At 38.4% G+C, this 19,418-nt stretch overlaps 1 protein-coding gene across 8 annotated transcripts in view; it reads right to left on the bottom strand.

The window, feature by feature from the left end:
• ERC1 (ELKS/RAB6-interacting/CAST family member 1) overlaps positions 1 to 19,418 on the bottom strand; it is a 144,770-nt gene that overhangs the window by 14,342 nt on the left and 111,010 nt on the right. For 5 of the 8 annotated variants that reach the window (XM_083366800.1, XM_083366803.1, XM_083366801.1 and 2 more), the window contains one exon: positions 2,653 to 2,751. In XM_083366800.1, coding sequence (XP_083222926.1) covers positions 2,653 to 2,751 — 99 coding nt within the window. Of the gene's footprint in view, positions 1 to 1,411; positions 1,479 to 2,652; positions 2,752 to 19,418 lie in introns of all 8 variants that reach the window. The other 3 variants (XM_083366805.1, XM_083366806.1, XM_083366807.1) reach the window with 1 other exon arrangement.

Here is a 19,418-nt window from a genome sequence, read left to right as displayed (position 1 = left end):
CAACAATGGAAATTCTTTCTTTACTAAGGTGCAGACTTACTGGCTAATTTTAAGAGAAATCTATTTTTATGATCAAGCATTCAGTATTTAATTTTAGCACTATCTCTAAAATGCATCTAATGATGATGTTTTGACACTGTTATTCTTTTTACTATTATTTACTGTTTTATCTGATAATATTAACCTATATCAGCTGCTGATAATTTATTTTGTTGTAATAAATGTTCATGGGCAAGTGAACCAAGAAAGCATTTGTGTAGAGTGGACAATCAATCAATCAATCAACCAACCAATCAATCTTTCTTGTTCATCTCACTTTCATATTCCTACATCCTATTGTTCTACCATTTGGATTCAAATATTATTATTTCAACTGTATCATTTATTCCATAACACAGCTTAATAAATCTTAAAGTTATAAAATGTCCCACTGCTTTCTCTCTGGTAACACTATATTATCACAAATGGAGAAAGAAATACAACTATGAATATACTTACATGAACTTTTCCCAACAAAATGAGCTCTCTATATGTTGAATTTGATTTCTAATGCAATAATAAGACACTTTTCTCATTATTCATGAAACCCTGCCTGCTACTTATTTTTACAATAAAATGTGTCTGAACTAATTAACTTACCTTATCTCTTCCTGTTCATTGGCATTCTTCAGCAATATAGTTCATTTATTATTACAAACCATTTAAACATACAGAGACATGACAAAAAAGCAACTTCAAACACTATGAGATCACAATGAAGCTTGAATTAAACAATTTTCTGTATGAAGGGGACTACTTATTTAATTCTCAGATTGTCTTACTAAAAGTTAACCTCACACGTCTGGATTAGGGTAACAATAAATAGATTTAGTAAATCAAAATGTGTGCACAGAATCTGGTGTATTATTATTAATCTTCCAATCTAATTTTATTATAATGAACTTTTACATAATTGGGATACACCTTATAAACTTGCAGCAATGCCAACAGCATAGTTCATTTTGCTCATATATAAGCAGTGGAATTAAAATATTTTTATTTATGTGTAATTTAAGAATAAAAGATGGAACATACAACTTTGTTACAAAAGTTTTCTAAACATAAATATTAGAAACCATGTTCAAATTGTGCTGTTAAATTATAATGGAAACATTTGTTCCTTTATGAATCATGCTATTGCTTTGCTGTAAATCCAATCACATGCTTTGGGAGAGTATTCTCACAAAACAATTAAAAGCTAACATAAATTACAAAACAATAAAGCTACAACAAAAAGCAGGAATAACTTCTACATGCAAAGACCACATCTAAAGGGAAAAGGGAAGACACTTAAACCACATAATCACACAGAAGCAAGATGCAAGAGTGATCATTGGATATTTTTCTACTGGTAAATAAAGCCAATTCTCACCGTTCTGAACAAAATGGCTGAACTAAGAGCATCTGATTGGCTATGCCCAAATACCCTCCTCCTCATCCTATTGGTTGAGAGAAGACAAGGGGGGGAAAGCACCAGAGAAGCATGGGAATGAAATAAAGATCTGGTTAGTATTTAAATAATTCAAATTAATAATGTAATAGGAAAGGGAGCACTATTTTGGCATACTTTTCTATTCTACTGTTCTGAATCATTGCATGTTTGGATAATTTACTTATTCATGATAATCTAAATGTGATTATAGTATAATTTTATCAACTAGAATGGCTAAAACATCTTTAATCTCCCCAGGCCATTGAGAACTATAGTGGAAAAATCCATGAGTTCTTAGTTTTCTTTAAGCCAGTATTAATATTTTCGGTAAGCTGGCCATCTTATATTACTGCTAATGTTTTTCCAGTTAGAAAGTTCTCTTGCATTAGCTATTGTGTTTGCTAAGCCATTTGATATCATCCAAATCATGTTTTAGTTTAGTGAGCAACATAGAAAGCTAGACCATGCATCAGAAATGATAAATTAATTTCTTTTACGTCAAGATTTACTAAACTTGTAAGATAGGAGCCTATAATCATTTAGTGTAAAAACTGAGATTTTGCCATGGGGAAGACAGCCAATCTCTCCTTTAGGATAAGCAGTAAATCACAGATCTTATTCAAGCATGTATATTTCCAAAGGAAGTGGTCATTTCAAATAGTCCTCACATATAATGATAAGATTTGATGCAGTATCTAGGTAATTCTGATTTACTTTACCTACAATTACTTTTATCAGGCCACTAGAGTTTAATTTCCTTGAATATGGTACAAATTTGTTATTCTGTCTGTAAGATTACATTCTGATTACCTCAATGAGCTAGTACAATTTTATATTTTCTTTTATTTGAAGTAGACACTAATTACTTTAGCTATTTATTTAATCATATAATTTGTCAGCAATCATAATAAAGATAAACTCTATTATAATAAGAACAATAGGCCCACCAATAGAATACCAAGAAGAGTTCTGAAACAGTGAAATCTAATGATTTGCTTAGTTTTATATTTTTATATTTTACAATTTTATAAAAGAAAAGGAAACTCATCGTATAATTACAACAAACAGGTTCTTTGATTCTATTTCAAAAGAACTGATACTGGTCTTAGATACAATTAAAAAATGGACATATTTCAGTAGTGACAGATTAGTGTTAAAAAAAGGAACAACAATTAACTTACCTGGTCTGGGGAGGGCTTATGATTAGTTTGATTGAAATGAGATGATTTCAGATTATCATCTTCATAATTATCTGCCATCAGTTTCATGCGATTCTGAGTCTACCAAAGTGATAAAAGGACATTTTATTTTGATAAAACATTAACTTACATTTCTAATCTATAATATATATTCATTACTTTAGTAAGTGTCAGACCTAACTCAAGAATGATTTGACGCAATCTAACCAAAGTCCAGTTCTTTAATTGAATATACCGTATAGACCAGGGGTAGGCAACCTCGGCTCTTTTATGACTCGTGGACTTCAACTCCCAGAATTCCTGATTCAGCTATGCTGGCTCAGGAATTCTGGGAGTTGAAGTCCACGATTATAAAAGAGCCGAGGTTGCCTACCCATGGTATAGGCAGAATCTTGTCAAATAAAACCTTTACTGGCCTCGCTTGACGGCTATATGCTGGGAGATTCTAGAGAATGGCTATCCTGAATCCCTCTTCCCACAATCCAGCTCAGGACTATGTTGCCTCTTGTCTCACCTCCCCCTTGCCTCACCCCCCCCCCCGGGAATGTGCTCCCTCCTGCCTAGGAATCTGCTGTATTCCATTACAGTAAGTTTAATAAGAAAATAGAAGTTTCTTATCACATAGATCAGTTTATCCTGAGTAGTAGTATACTGTATATATCTCCTATTTGACGGGATGCTGACAACAGAATGTTGGTTGGCTTGCAAGGTAATCTATAATTCAGCGATCCTACCTTGCACAGAATAACATGAACATGCTCTTGGCAAAACAGCAGTTGTGGCAATTGGCTAACATAGTTAATGGACCAGACTATGCAGAAAGAATTAATGGATACACATTTCACCTCAGGATTCAAAACAAGTACTTCAGCTCCCAGGAAATCAATTATTACACAATGCAAAGCAGCTATTTTGGAACAAAGAAACTTCTACCAGCAAAATTAAGTTAGAGAGTGCTGAAGAAACACACATATACCAAATGGTTCCAGGTCAACTAAAAAAAAACATTTTTAAACATACATTAGAACTGTTAATTGATAGGGTACTTATATCCTGCTTTGCAGAAACACTTTGTCTTTCTCTCTCTTCTGTCCTCTTAAAGGTAAAGGTAAAGGTTCCCCTGCACATGCGTGCTAGTCGTTTCTGACTCTAGGGGACGGTGCTCATCTCCGTTTGAAAGCCAAAGAGCTAGCGCTTGTCCGAGGACGTCTCCGTGTTCATGTGGCCGGCATGACTAGACGCCAAAGGCGCACGGAACGCTGTTACCTTCCCACCGTAGTGGTCCCTATTTTTCTACTTGCATTTTTACATGCTTTCGAACTGCTAGGTTGGCAGAAGCTGGGACGAGTAACAGGCGCTCACTCTGTTACGCAGCACTCGGGATTCGACCCGCCAAACTGCCGACCTTCTGATCGACAAGCTCAGCATCCTAACCCGCTGTTCACACCAATTTAAATCTCCTACTGGTTCAGCCACTTCATGCATCTGGTGAAGTGAGCTGTAGATCTCGAAAGTTTATGTCTTTTAATGCAATTTGTTACTCTTCAGCAAATTGTTGAGAAATGAATAAAATGAAGATGGATTAATACATGTGCTGATTTAGGATAATAGACTTGAACAGAATGTTCTGTGCAAATATGAGGTTGAAGATTGGTTGTTGAATCCTGGTAAAACAAATATATACTGGTACACATAATCCTCGTCATGCAACCACAATTGAGCTGTTGCTAAGTGATAACTGAGTTTTGCCCCATTTTACAACCTTTCTTGCCACAGTTGTTAAGGGAATCACTGCAGTCGTTAAGTTAGGGACACGGTTGTTAAGTGAATCTGGCTTCCCCACTGACTTTGCTTGTCAGAAGGTTGCAAAAGGGGATCACATGATCCCAAGACAATGCAACTGGCATAAGTTAATTGTGAAGCATCTGAATTTTGATCATGTGTCCATGGGGATGCTGCAATGGTCGTAAGTGTGAAAAACAATCATGAGTCACTTTTCCCAGTGGCCATTGTAACTTTGAACAGTCACTAAATGAACTGTTGTAAGTCAAGGACTACCTGTAGTTAAACATGCATGAGAATAAATGGAAACTTTAGCGGATAGTTCTAAATTGAACTGTGAGTAAGGCAAAGATGTGTAATGCTCGTTAGGAATTTGATGTATCTAAAGATTAATGTAGCCTTTAACTATTTTATCCTGGAGGAACATTTCAAATAATTTTTAGGTTTCAGAGGATCTTTGCAGAAAAATGGTATCTATAGCTAGCATTCCACAGTAAGCAAAGTTCAAAAACAATGGTTATTATTTTCTTTTTTCATTATCTCTTGCAGAACCCTCAGCGACCTATCCTGGAACCTGAGAGTTCCACAGAAGCTCAGTTGAGAAAGGCTAGATTAATATATATTTACCTTTTATTGATGACACAAGTGTGTGGGTTGGGGATTTGAAAGTGTGTGGATTTTGGTATGCAGACACCATTTTGACATCGGAGTAATCAAGTGATTTACAGGGAATGCAAATAAGGAGTATGGATCTAAACATGTCAGAGAACAATGGAGTTGTACTCAAACAGGAAAATTAAGTGGATGATTGCAAATTAAACATAAATAGTGAAAAACTAGATGTAGATGTAGGTATATTCCAGCACACAACTGAGGGAAAAATAGTTTTCATATGACAAATCACTATTGCAAAATATAGTTTTTCATAAAATGGTAGTTCCTTGCTAGATTGCGAAAGTCCCTCATAATTTAGGGTGAGTAGATTTTAACACAATGAGTTTCGCAAATGAAATCAGTATTAGATTAAATAATAAATTTAATAGTAAAGGTAAAGGTTCCCCCGCACATGCGTGCTAGTCGTTTCCAACTCTAGGGGCCGGTGCTCATCTCCATTTCAAAGCCAAAGAGCCAGCGCTTGTCCGAGGACCGTGGTCATGTGGCCAGCATGACTAGATGCCAAAGGTGCACGGAACGCTGTTCCCTTCCCACCGTAGTGGTCCCTATTTTTCTACTTGCATTTTTATGTGCTTTCGAATTGCTAGGTTGGCAGAAGCTGGGGCGAGTAACAGGCACTCACTCTGTTATGCGGCACTCGGGATTCGACCAGCCAAACTGCCGACCTTCTGATCGACAAGCTCAGCGTCCTAACCCACTGAGCCACCGCGTCCCTCTAATCAATTTAATATAAGACCCAAATATATCTTCTCAATGTTCTGAAATTCTAAAATTCAAAATTATTTTCTGCTTACAAAGCACTGGAGGCAATTTGTTAAAATAGCTTCTTAAGGATAACATTTAAAAATAGGGCCTGAACATTTGGCGATGGGTTTATTTCACAGATAAAATATTGTCGTTATTAAAATAAATATGAATTCTCATCTACAGCAGATGGTTTTATTGTCTGTATCTGGCAATCATCAAGTTTGGGTAGGCCCATGGAAAGTGTACAATTTGGATGACTACAGTCAAAAACGTGAAAGCAGCAGATAATTTAGGTATAATTTAAGAAATAACAGCTTCAATTATGGACTGACTAAATTGTTCAAAAAGTGAAGATAGCAACTGACTGAAATTTCAGGGCAAGTATTATAGTTAATGCACCATAACTGGCCCATTCTAATTTCCCATCTTGCCTGGAAAGGACAATGTAAGGAGAGAAAAATGTTTTTTCAAGGATATGTACATTTGCAATATGTAGTCTTAGCTATAAAAAAATGTTATTTGCTATAATACACAGGTATCTTCCCAGAAAAAACCCTCAGGTTTTTTGAATAAGGTCTGCCAATATTCATAAAATAGAACTGAATATTTTCTGACAGAGGATCAATTAAAGCTATGTTGAGATGGAGCCAGTTTTCATTTATTTAACTTTTAAGGGCTTTCTATTTAAATATTATTGTGAGGATTTAATACGAGATATTTCAAACAACATTGCATTATCTTGAACTTATAGTGGAAGAAATTATGGGTACTCATAAAATACAATATAACATAAGCACATAGAGTTATTACAAAAAGCAAAAGAATAAGGAAAATTACTTTGTAGAACTTTATTCTCATAGACTTTATTTGGTTATCCTGTTTGTCTTATCTTATTTCACTCTATGGAACTATTTCTGTTTAGTTAGATCCAGTTACCAGGTGCAGTTAACAATCTTGTACTGCTATTTCTTGGTTTGGCACTTGGCTGATTACTAAATTCTGTGGGAAAGAAATGAGGGACACTGAAATGCCCACATTATGCTCTTTTCCAGAGAGGAAAACACAAATTATTTTCATATACGTACATTGCATATGTGAACATAAAAATTAAAGCAGATGGCAGATAATATTTTGGCCATGTCATGTGTGGGAATTCATTGCAGAAAACAATTATACTTGTAAAAGTTAGTGGTAAAAGAAAACCAGGCCACTAAACAACACGATAGCTGGCACCATCAAAGCTGACACCAGCCAAAGCATAGAACAACTCTAAGAACTACCGTATTTTCCGGCGTATAAGACGACTGTGTGTATAAGACGACCCCCAACTTTTGAGATGATTTTCATGGGTTAAAGTCTTATACGCCGGAAAATACGGGTAAGTAGGAAGTCAGGGCTGCTTCTCAATTAGGTGAAGGTTTATCAAGAGCTTTTAGCCTCGAGATCAGCTTTGCTCTGCCTCGCCTAAACCTCATTTCCTCTCGCCTTGGCGCCCCCTTCTACTTCAGCCACATGCGCTGGCTGTTTCGGTCAGGAGCGATGAGCATTGTGGCCCAACACTTTGGGAAGGCACCAGGTCTGAAAGAAGGCGGTTCTTTCCGTAGGTTAGTTAATGAACAGGGCAGCGTAGGGCGGGGGGTGGTGGTGGTGAAAGAAATGGGCTCAGCCCTGCGCCGCAAGTTTGAGATTCCCTCAAAGAAAGCCCCGAGTTTCCAAGTAACTAGAAACCAGAAGGAGCCCTGCGTGGCACTGAGATCGAGAAGCCCGTTTACCCTCCCCTGCATTTTGCTGTGCTTTTCTAAAGTTTTCCAAGAAAATGCAAACTCGGGGTTTTTCTTCCTTTCGCTTGCTTAAGTTATCACTGGAGTATACAGAAAGGGGAAAAAGAAATAAAGGGGAAAACCCCCGCACATATTATAATATTTATTTTTCAAAAGGCCGCCTTCTACTTCAGGGCGGAGGGGCGACCCCGGGTTGCTGAAGCCCCAGCGCCAGCTTTCCGCTGCGGTCTGCCTGTCGCAATTCCGAGCTGCGCCTTCCCAGGCGGGTGTTGCTGTAGGTCTGGCCACGGCACCACGCCCTGAAGTCGAACTCCCAGGGTCAGGTGAAGCTCAGCTCCGCGCGAACATGTCAGGTCGGCCTCCGCCTGGCTTCCCGCACTCCCGTGCTTGCCGAGCGCTGGTGGCTCGGCACGCGCTTGACTCCCGCTCCCTTCCCAAAAAAGGGAGGGGGTCTGCTGCCCTAGGACGCCGGTAAGCTGCAGCCTCAGCCTCGTTTGGGCTGGTCAGTTTATTTATGAGGAGGCCGTCTTTTGCCATTCTTGAGCGCTGGATTTGTCCGTTTCCACTAACGTCTCTGCTCCCGAGGATTTACTATTTTCTGGTGTATAAGGCGACTGGGCGTATAAGACGACCCTCGACTTTTGAGAAGATTTTCATGTGTTAAAAAGTCGTCTTATACGCCGGAAAATACGGTAGTGTAAGATTGGAAGACGTGGAGAAACATGGCCCATAGAATCGCCAAGAGTCAGACAAGACTGAATGGATATCATCAAGCTAGATAGTTGGGCAACTTTCAGATGTATAGACTTCAGCTCTCCAAATTCTCAGCAATAGTTGGTGTACTGGGTAGATGTGGACTTTCTGCCCTTCAAGATTTCTCTAATTGGTTGAATGATCTTGAAGTATGACTCATTGTTCAAGTGGACAATGCATGCTGAAGACATGAACCTCTTAAGCTCAGAGGAAGAACAGATACCTGTTCAAGTCCTCAGATTGCTATTAAGGTAATGGTGAGGTTAGGGAGGAAAAAAAAGGAGATAATTAGAGTGGTTCTCTAGTACATTTTACAAATTTATTAGAAACCATTAATTTTGTTGGAAATTTAAATTTAATGATAGTTGCTACTGCCTTATTGTCACACTTCATCATAATGAACCAGAATGTTTTTGTTGCTCAGACAAAACGTGGATGAGTTACTAAATATAAGTGAAATGATAAAGAAAGTTAAAATATTGAGGATGGATATGCAATGCAGGAATGTAAAATAACTTTTTATAAAGATAAGATAAGATCATCTTTATTGTCATTTTTTTACTGTGGGCACGGCACATATCAAAAATGAAATTTAGTTGCCTACTCTCAAAGTGACACACACCTAAACATACTATATACAACATATGTACAGACCCACACCCCTGCATATACATAACAAATAAATATTAAATACTATCCATCTTGAATATATAACGGAAGGAGGAAGCTTGAGAGTTCACAAGGTTAAAGTCAGGATGAAAGTTCTCTGAATGGAAAAATCTATTGGTTTTCTGTTCCCCTTCTCTGTCTCTGGCCCATCTGCTCCCTTTCCTTTTTAGAAAAACAAAAATGGTAGAAGTTTGACAGTATGAAAATGGGGTAGGAGGCTGAGAAAACAGATTTACATTTATGCAGCTCTGAGTTTGCAGTTTTCTTAAACTTTTCTCCACTTATGTATCCGGACGGCACCGGATCTTCGCTCCTTCCGGTGCGGGCTAAAGACCCATTTATTTGAACAAGCTGGCCTGGCCTGATGGGGGAATGTTAGGGTTTTAATGGGTTTTATATTGTGATTGTTTTAATTGGGCAATTATTTAATCTTTTTTTAATTTTTGTATTTCTATTTAAATGCCCTGTTCACCGCCCTGAGTCCTTCGGGAGAAGGGCGGTATATAAATTTAATAAATAAATAAATAAATAAATAAATAAATAATAATAATAATAATAATAATAATAATAATAATAATAATAATAATAATAATAATAATCTGTACACTTCACATTTAATGTACTATGTTAATATGTTATCCAGTCTAGGTTATGGAAATAACTATAGCTGGAAAGCTAAAATAAACTCAAACTAATCTTGAATTGATGAGGGTTGGTTTTCATTGAAAGATTAAACTCTCCCAGCTTAACCTTAACTCCTGGTGATTTTATGAATACAGCCAAGTAGCTTTCTTTACAACAAAAAGAAACTGGTTTGTCACTGACTTCTCATTTATGATCCTGCAGATTATTGATGGATCCCTTGCAAGCACTAACCAGAACTAACCCTACTATAAAAGGCAATTAACACAATCTGTGTCTTTTGTATTTTAATATACTAGGAAATGAAACTATTCTTATTTTTAAATGCTTTTAACTTAGCCAATTATTGGAATCCACCAGTAAAACAAAAGCAGTAAAAATAGTATATATTAAGATATAGTAGAAAAAGAAAATAGAAAGTAAAAATGTAAAAGTCTCTGTTCAGAGTAATATGAGCATTTAGGTATAAATTAACTGCACAAATAATTTGGAGTAGAGGAACATTTTTGCTTGATGTTTAAATTGCTTGGCACCTGCTAATATTGGTCTAAGTAAGGAACAAAGCCTTTCTCTCATAACTAAATACTTCCCTTTTGAAAATAAGCATTTCCCCCTTCATTAAACTGTGAAGGATTGTGAAAGCAACCTGTAATCTGATATTAGTCACGTGCAAGTTCATTATGTTTAATTCTTGATCATACGTTATTTTTTATGTCTCTGATGCATTTTCTGCAGATAGCAATAGCACTTAGACTTATATACTGCTTCATAGTGCTTTTCAGCCCTCTCTAAGTGGTTTACAGAGTCAGCATCTGGGTCCTCCTTTTACTAACCTCGAAAGGATGGAAGGCTGAGTCAACCTTGAGCCAGTGAGGATTGAACTCCTGGCAGTGGGCAGTGAATTAGCCTGCAATACTGCTTTCTAATCATTGCGCCACCACAGCTCCTACCATCAATAAAGCCCCCAAACCCTAAAGTAAAGTCTCATTTTTAAAAACCAAGCTGATTTTTCATTTTCCCAGCGTAAAGAAGCAGAGCTGAAAAAAACTTGGTGCTGAAGGATGAAATACAGGGATGTTTTGTAAAGGCCTTCTGGACATAACTCAGTGACATTAGACTGATAGTGTAAGTTGCCACTTCACAGCTGGATGTGCTCATAAAGGCTAGTTGGAAATGTCTCCATCTGAAGGCAGCAGTTAAAATGAAATTTTTCCTGGGAATTATTTTTGTCTGATTATGGAACAATGCAAAGCTAATTCGATTGGCATTTAGCAAAAGGAATAAGAAAAAAATTGCTTTAAGTGAAATATACTTAATCTTGAACAATCTTTACTATTTTACAACTTTGCATAAATATATTAGGCATAATGTTGCTAGAGAAGAGTAATTTGATCTTAAAATGTAACATGTAATGTTGAAAGACAACATTTACTTTATGTGTATGCACGTCTAATTTATATCTTGTATATATTTATATAAAATATACAATACAATGTACAGATGTATATTTATATCTATATGATAAAGTTAACAGTGCCAAAACAGGCCTATGTTGACTAATAATTTGTTTCCTCTCCCAAGAATAAAGAAAAAAAACAAGAACCCTGGATAAATGAATGTTTCTTGGTTTCTGATAAGGAAGACTAATGGCAATTAAGAAGAAGCTATTAATGCTTTGGCATAGCAATGAACTTTTTTCACTATTCATCTTTGCTGACAGGTTTTTTCTTCTTTCCGTTTTCTGGAACATTTAGATTTGTTACTGTGATGCCAAAAATTAGACAATCTACACTTCCAAATTAAGCTGTGAGAAACTATTTTTTAAATATAGCTACAGAAAGAGGTCAAACTTCATTCATGTAAAATTGGTTACTGTAATGTTCTAAACTTTTGCAAAAAGAAATATATGAAGTAACAAAAAGAAATGTAATCCTGACAAATTTAATAATGTCTTGAAAACTTTGTGAAGGATCTTCTAAACCAGGGCTTTTCAACCTTCTAAACCAGGGCTTTTCAACCACTTTTAGGATATGGCAACATCCGAGCACCACCAGTTGCCTAGCTCCAGCCATCTCTCGCTCAGGCTTGTGCAGTGCTACCACCAGTTCAGCTCATTCCCCATCCCCTGCTACCACTTTTCTAGGATTGTCGCGTACCACCTGCCAGGTGCCAATGTACCACAGGTGGTACCCGTACCACTGGTTGAAAAACCCTGTTCTAAACTAATATAAGAACTATTTTATTGAAAATAACAGCTTGTGGTATGAAACAACTCAAAGTTCTAGATCTGGAATATAAAGCAGACTACCAGCAGCTTATCTTTGAACAGAATATTTGCTGTTAATTGCAAACTTTAACAATCTGTAATCATTCTAACTTACTGGATGTCATTTAACAACCAGTTAAAACAGAAAATTAAATATTAGCATAGAAGTGGAGTTGTTTCTGCCCAGGGTGGATTTGATTTAAATCATGATTTAAATCACTAGTAAAAAAGGCTTGATTTAATTCAACTCGATTTAAATCATAATTTTTAAAGAGCAACTGTCAACTCTGTCCTGCAGCTGCTCCTCCTCTGACCCGCTGTTGACTCACCGACAGCCCCATTCACTTTAATGGGACGGCTGGTGATGTGGCAGTGGAACAACCAAATGAGGGACGTGGCGGGCACCAAGTGAGTGAATGCCTGCTAATAGGCACCGCCATGATGGATCTGAAATGACAGGTACTCTTTAAATGAAAGGACTCATTCTTGCTGGTAGTTAGAACCTTTAATATTATTTGCAAACAAAATGAAGGTTTCCTAGTTAGAATAATAAGCTGTCGGGTTAGTAAAATAGCGATATCAGAACCGATTTTAGGTTAATAGGTTAATCACACATAGTTGGAGAACTACTCAAATTCTTTTATTTAATTAAAACATTTAGAGCCTGGTACAGATGCATTTCTCTTCAAACAATTGTACAGTTTATAGTGTACATAGATGTGCAAAACAATGGGTAAAGGAATATTGCTGAACTTTGTTGTATGATTTATCTCATGGTTACTGTGACATTGTGTGAATGCATCAATGCAGTGCATGTTATCTCAGCTTGCAGAGCTTGGATTAATTAAATGGGTTTACAAAAAATGTAAATATTGCAGAATGTACAGCCTCATGCTACATAACTAAGCTCCACTTCATGCTGAATAAACTAAATCATTAATGTATCTTAAATAGAAAACTATATTTAGATAGATTTTTGCTCCAAAACATTTTATTAAAATAAATATGATTAAAATTAAAAAGTCCAATTTAAATAAAAAAATCTGATTTTTTAATTTTTTTTAAAAAATCAATTATTATCTACCTTTTTTGCCTATACTTGTTTAAAATGTTCAAATATTTAGCAATCAAGTAAATCACCAGAGTACAAGAAGAAAATTATCCTAAGGCAAAAATATGATAGAAGGCAAGTTAAAAGCTGCATCTAGGACTATAGAATCTAAGAGGACTAACAAAAACTGCAGCTAAAATTAAGATTGCAGTGATGAGGAAAGGTTAGTACACCTTGTGGCAGGTTGGGAAGGTGATGTAGTTAGCCTAATTCAGGGGTAGGCAACCCCGGCTCTTTTATGACTCATGGACTTCAACTCCCAGAATTCCTGAGCTATGCTGATCCAGGAATTCTGGGAGTTGAAGTCCATGAGTCATAAAAGAGCCGAGGTTGCCTACCCCTGACCTAATTTAAAAAGTATATCTATTTGATAGAAAACTTTTTTCCCTGGTTTCAATGGACAACTTGTTATTGCTTTTTATGAATAATGCAAATTGAATATTTTTTCAAAAAATATCTTCTGGTTTCTTGACTATAAGGCAGCGTTGCCAACCTTAGCCATTTCCAGATGTGTGAACTTCAACTCCCAGAATTCCACAGCCAGCATGACCACTGAAAAGAATTCCAAGATGGCCAAAGTTAGGAAACACTGCTATAGAGCAATGCTGTACTTAACATACATGTCCATATCATATACAAATGCAATAAAGAAGGGGAAAGTAATAGGTATTATTCTGATATGGTTGTTAAGTAATTTGATGATCAACAATTGATTATCGAGATTAACACAGACAATTCTGTGCTTGTAGAACACATGTAGAATGTTTTAATGTGCATGTGAAATTTTAATAGGAATATGAGTATGAGGGGCAGACTACCCTTTGCAGAAGTGTCTCAAATAAACGGTGCAAATTTTTTTTAAAAAAATAATCTGCTTTTGAAAGTGTATTTATAAGGATCTTCTTGTAAGAACCCAGCATTATCCAATCATCATTATCCAATCAGACGGAACTGCTTCTATTGTATCACCATGGGAAAAATATTTTCACTATGCCTTTTAGACTAAGGTTTATTGCCCAGAAAGAAAAACATATGCTTTGTTTTACATTATTATGATGAGTGCAGTAGGTAAACCATATCCTCTTTTATATATATTTTAATTTAACTCTTTAACTTAAGAGTCAGTTGTGGCGAGATGGGCGGCATCCAAGTTTAATAAACAAATAAACAATTTTATTTCCTTCTCGAAAAGGTAAGAACTGCTGGAGTAAATGGGGCAAAGTCAAAATATTTACACTTTACCATTTAACTATGTCACTGGAGTTGTCAAAAATTTAATTACTTTATATAGATTTTCAAGTCAGTTTAGTTTAATGAAAATAACTGGAAAGAAAAGATGGTTTATTCTGCCAACTGAAGGATGAGAAGCGCAAGCAAAACTCTCAGGTATAAGCTATAGTTCAGCTGTCATGCATACTTAAGAGATAACTATGTACCAAATATTTCTTTGCAACAGATATACTGCAACAGATACACTAAAGCCACTTGAAAAATGGCCTCAATAACTCTCCTTCTCACTGCTGCTATCCCTGGCTTTCCCCTCTGGGCTTGTCCAAAATATTATTTTTTAAACTATCTTCCTAATTGTCTCCCATTTTGTTTTTTAAATTGCATTATTATTTAAATGTACATCAAAACACTGCAAATGAAGACCATCACAAGGAATAAAAAGTGACAAGCAGCCAATGTTAGAAAGATAGAAGAAGAAAAATATGCGTAGCTTGGGAGTATAAATACTCTTCTAATCCTAAGGAGAGACAAACTAGATGTTATATATCCATCCATATTCATATTTGTACAGATCAAGAAAAATGAATGAAATTACTTTCCTAATATAGTAAAAATATGGAGTCTAAATATGAGCAAAAATCCTTAAGCATTCCTGAAGAGTAGGTATCCCCAAACACAGTTAATTGTTCGATTATTGTTATGTCCAATACTACTGGTTGAAAGAAAGATATCTTAGTTTTCTGGTTTTCTATCAAATCTCCCACTGAAATCAAGTTCATAATAGTGTCCAAAGGAAAGTTAAAATGATGGTGAATACTCTGCTTTTCTCTTGCTCTTCTCACCTGCTTGGAAGAGACATGGGACTAGTCAGATATCCAAGAGGAACAGATGCAACCTGACAGCTGGCATAAAGAATCCTACTAAAGAATGGGCCTTGCTCATTGTATGATAGTAATGACCTCTTGGCCAAACAAAATGGTGGGAAGCCAGCTATAGTACTCAGTTGAAGAAAACTCTGCAAGTTGTAAAAATGGATTCAAGGATCGCACACATCCTATGAATACAGGATTCAATCACCACCCCCAAATTTAGAGCAAGCCTTGTATTTAATTACATCAGTCAATACTGTCTATTAATTATGACATTATGAAGACCAGCTTTCCAATTTTGCACACTTGAAACTGCAACTTATATCTATTAGCATTTACTATCTGAAACTTCAAAACCAGACTAGCTTCTGTAATGACTGTCCAGAAGGCAGCACTTGAACAAGTGAGAATCATGGAGAGACAATGAGAAAAGAACTTTATCATAAAAGCGTAGTGAAGCAGGCTGAGAGAATTTCAATTGTGTTACATCACCACTCCTTTCACACCCAGTAGCAGGCCTGATTCTTACACCAAAGATTTGTAAGTGAATTATTCAGGATCATATGGACTCAGAATTATTCAGTTGCTGGATGCCAAGACCTTGCCTTAAAAGAGAAACCTTCATTTAGGCACCAAATAATTCTTTGAGCAGTTCTGAAATGAACTGAAATTTATTTATTTATTTATTTAGATTTATATACTGCCCTTTCCCGAAGGACTCAGGGCGGTTTACAGGATATTTAAAAGAAAATCAATACAAAAGTTAAAACAAATTTAAAAAGATTAAATGAAACCCTGAGAAAAAATAAAAACCCAGTTAAAATTAAAAATTAATTAAAATTAAAATAGCGACCAATCTCACGAGGACTAATCAACCTATCTTCAACAGAGCTATTGTTTGTGCTTTTTTGTACATTTGCGTTCATATAAACAAATGGTTGTCTAAACTCTTCTTGAAAACTTCCAGTGATGGAGCACCCACACCTTCTGAAGGCAAGCTATTCCATTGGTTTATTGTTCTCACTGACAGGAAATTTCTTCTTTGTTCTAGTTCTAGGTTGCTTCTCTTCTTGATTAGTTTCCATCCAACGTTTCTTGTCCTGCCTTCAGGTTCAGGTTGACCCCCCTCTTCCTTGTGGCAGCCCCTTAGATATTGGAACACTGCTGCTATCATGTCACCCCAGTCCTTCTTTTCATTAAACGAGACATATTCAATTCCTGCAACCATATGTTTTAGCCTCCAGTCCCTTAAACATCTTTGTTGTTCTTCTAATATGTATCAATGTATCAGCGATGCATAGGCAGAAAAGATTATTCCATTCCTCACCACCCTCCCACCTCAACTCCAGGAACTAATTTTTGCAAGGAAAAAAAGTCCTTTCCCAATATTTCAAAATTCCTGGATTCTAAAGTGATGGGGACTGTTCAATGTCAGCTTAACACAGGCTGTCTGCAAGAGCCTAGAAACAGCTATGCATGCACACATGAATGTCCCTTTGTCTGCACCTTGTAAACACTGCTGATAGCAACATTATTTACGGAAAGAATTCTACTTGGCTATGCTATTGCGTCTTTCAGAAAAGTAATAAAATTTGGTTGAATTATAAAACTAGTACTTAAATTCTGCTGATTAATATTCCCAAGAGCCTTCACTATATCTGATGCAGACATTCAATATGGCTAGGTTTAACAGTAGACAAAGGATGGCTACGCAAATAAGGGGTATAGCTGTAGCTTATGAACAACATTAGATGTGGATTTCTTCCTGATGAATAAGCACTGGTCATTCATCATTGCTTTCCTTCTTTAGAACCAAGAATTCAATGCTGACTTTGATTTTATTCATCTCCTCAGTAACTCAGGAAATCAGGGCAGTTCTTAGCCACCTTCTAGCTTAACATCTAGATCAGACATGTCAAACACAAGGCCCGGGGGCCGGATCCGGCCCGCGAAGTGGTTTCATGTGGCCCGCAAAGCCATCCTGGAAACAGTGAGGGAACGGCCCCCACTGCCTTGGCCCTGGCCCAGAGACCCTCCTCCTGCCAGAGACCCTCAGATCTGTCCCACTCCTGCCCAGGCCCCTATAGGCACCCTTGATGCAAACGATTTAGAGCTGGCCACGTCCACCCAGTAGGCCACACCTACTCTAGCCACACCCACCCTGGCCATACCCACCCGGCCCCTTGAGGGCAACCACAATGCTGATGCGGCCCTCAATGAAATTGAGTTTGACACCCCTGATCTAGATCCTCCTCTTCCTCGAACACAATCTTTCAGTACCTAAAAATACCTAGGTATTTTCTTAATGCTGCTAATTATTTGTACTTTAATTAATAGCAATGAAATAATGAAGCAATGAAAGTCTCTCAAATGAGCCAAAAACTATAAGGAAACCATTTTGTTTGATGGCCTCACATCAGCTTGTCACAAGTTGGGGCAAAACAAAACAAAAACAAAATACCCCAGCCTGCCTTGCCTGCTAGCTATGTATAATATAATAATTACTTTATGATCCTATTGGGGATTGAATGACAGTAATTTTCAACAATATCTGAAATGTATTTTTTGCAACTGGCAAAAGATAGATTTTAGATTTTTTAGTTTGGGGGGATTACACTCTCTTTTGTTACATTTACCGTATATACTTGAGTATAAGCCGAATTTTTCAGTCCACTTTTTGGGCTGAAAAAATCCACTTCGGCTTATACTCCAGTCAACAAAAAAAGAGAACTTACCGAGGACTTGCGCGCGGCCGAGCTACTTTGCCTGATGCTGCTGGGGTCGCCCGGGTGCCTCTGCTCGCCCTCAGAAGCACCTGGCCCGGAATCACATGCGAAACAAGCCCGGCAGAGGAGCCGGAGCGGCGAGCAGAGGCGCCCGGCCCAGATCCTGCAAGGCCCGGCCGAGACACGCCCCCAGCAGCGGAGCTGCTCCGGCTCCTCTGCCGGGCTTGTTTTGCATGTGAGCTACTTTGCCTGATGCTGAGAAGACCCGCTTGGGCACTCGGGTTGCTGTCAGTCTCCGCAGGCCCTTCTCGTTTCCAGGAACGTCAAGCGCGCTTGGCTCTCCACCCCCACGGCAGGGCAGGGCAGGGCAGAGACTTGCTCGCCCTTCTGACGGCCCTGAAGAGAAACGAAGGGCTTGCAAACTCCCCGCGAGAAGCTGGGCGAAGCGCGCGGCTGGGCGAGTGTGTGCCTGCGCGCGTATTTACGAAAGAAACGCTCCGAGAGTTCTTCTTTCTCCGCCCCCTTGGGGGGAACTCTAGCGACTGCTGTAGCCGCGCTTCTCTTCTCGGCTCCGAAAATAGGGATTTCTACTCTCTCTCCCCTCCCCACCCCGCATTCTCCTGCCTCTTCGATTGCGACAATAAAAGGGCGAAGGGTGCGCTGGTTTCTTCCTCCTTCCTCCCCCCCTCCCCTCCCCTCCCCGATTGTCAGGTGAGGCAGCTGGAGGTCTGGCCGGGAGATTGTAGCCGTTTTGAAACGCCGCGTCTTGAAACGCCCGATCAGCTGATTTTCGGGTGGAAGAGCCACGGCTTGAATCTGTTTGCATCTGCCTGAATTAGACCGAAACGGCCTGAATTTGACCAGAGTTGCTTTGTAATGGCTGGAGGAACTGCAGAGGAGGTCTTGCCGGGAGATTGTGGCCGTTTTGAAACGCCGCGGCTTGAAACGCCCGATCAGCTGATTTTCGGGGCGGAAAGAGCCACGGCTTGAATCTGCTTGTATTTGTTTGAACTTAACCAGAAACGGCTCGTAATGGCTGGAGGAACTGCGGAGGGAGTGAATGCTCCAGCCTGGAATATTTGGAAAGGCTGGGGGAACCGGATGAACTGCAGCTTAAGCGACTGTTGCCGGAGGAGCCATGGCTTGAAACGCCCCAGTTTTGGGGCAGCGTTTGCTTGTTCCCTCCCTCCCTCCCTCCCCTTTCCCTCCTCTCTAAATCCTTCCTTCCTTCCTTCCTTCCTTCCTTCCTTCCTTCCTCCCTCCCTCCCCTTTCCCTCCTCTCTAAATCCTTCCTTCCTTCCTTCCTTCCTTCCTTCCTTCCTTCCTTCCTTCCTTCCTTCCTTCCTTCCTTCCTTCCCCAGCCCTAATCCGGAAAGTGGAAGGAAAGAAGAGTAAAGGCTGGGCGGAGGAGGAGGGGAAGTTTAAAAAGGGGGCGGCGTTCCCTTTAAAAAGCCGCCCGCCACGCCGCGCTCCCTCGCAGCACTCGCGGCGGCTGGC

Source organism: Vipera ursinii, assembly GCF_947247035.1.
Source record: "Vipera ursinii genome assembly, chromosome: 6".
NCBI classification, from domain to species: Eukaryota; Metazoa; Chordata; class Lepidosauria; order Squamata; family Viperidae; genus Vipera; species Vipera ursinii.
The sequence above is the reverse complement of the archived record's forward strand: the minus strand, read 5'-3'. Positions and strand labels throughout refer to the sequence as shown.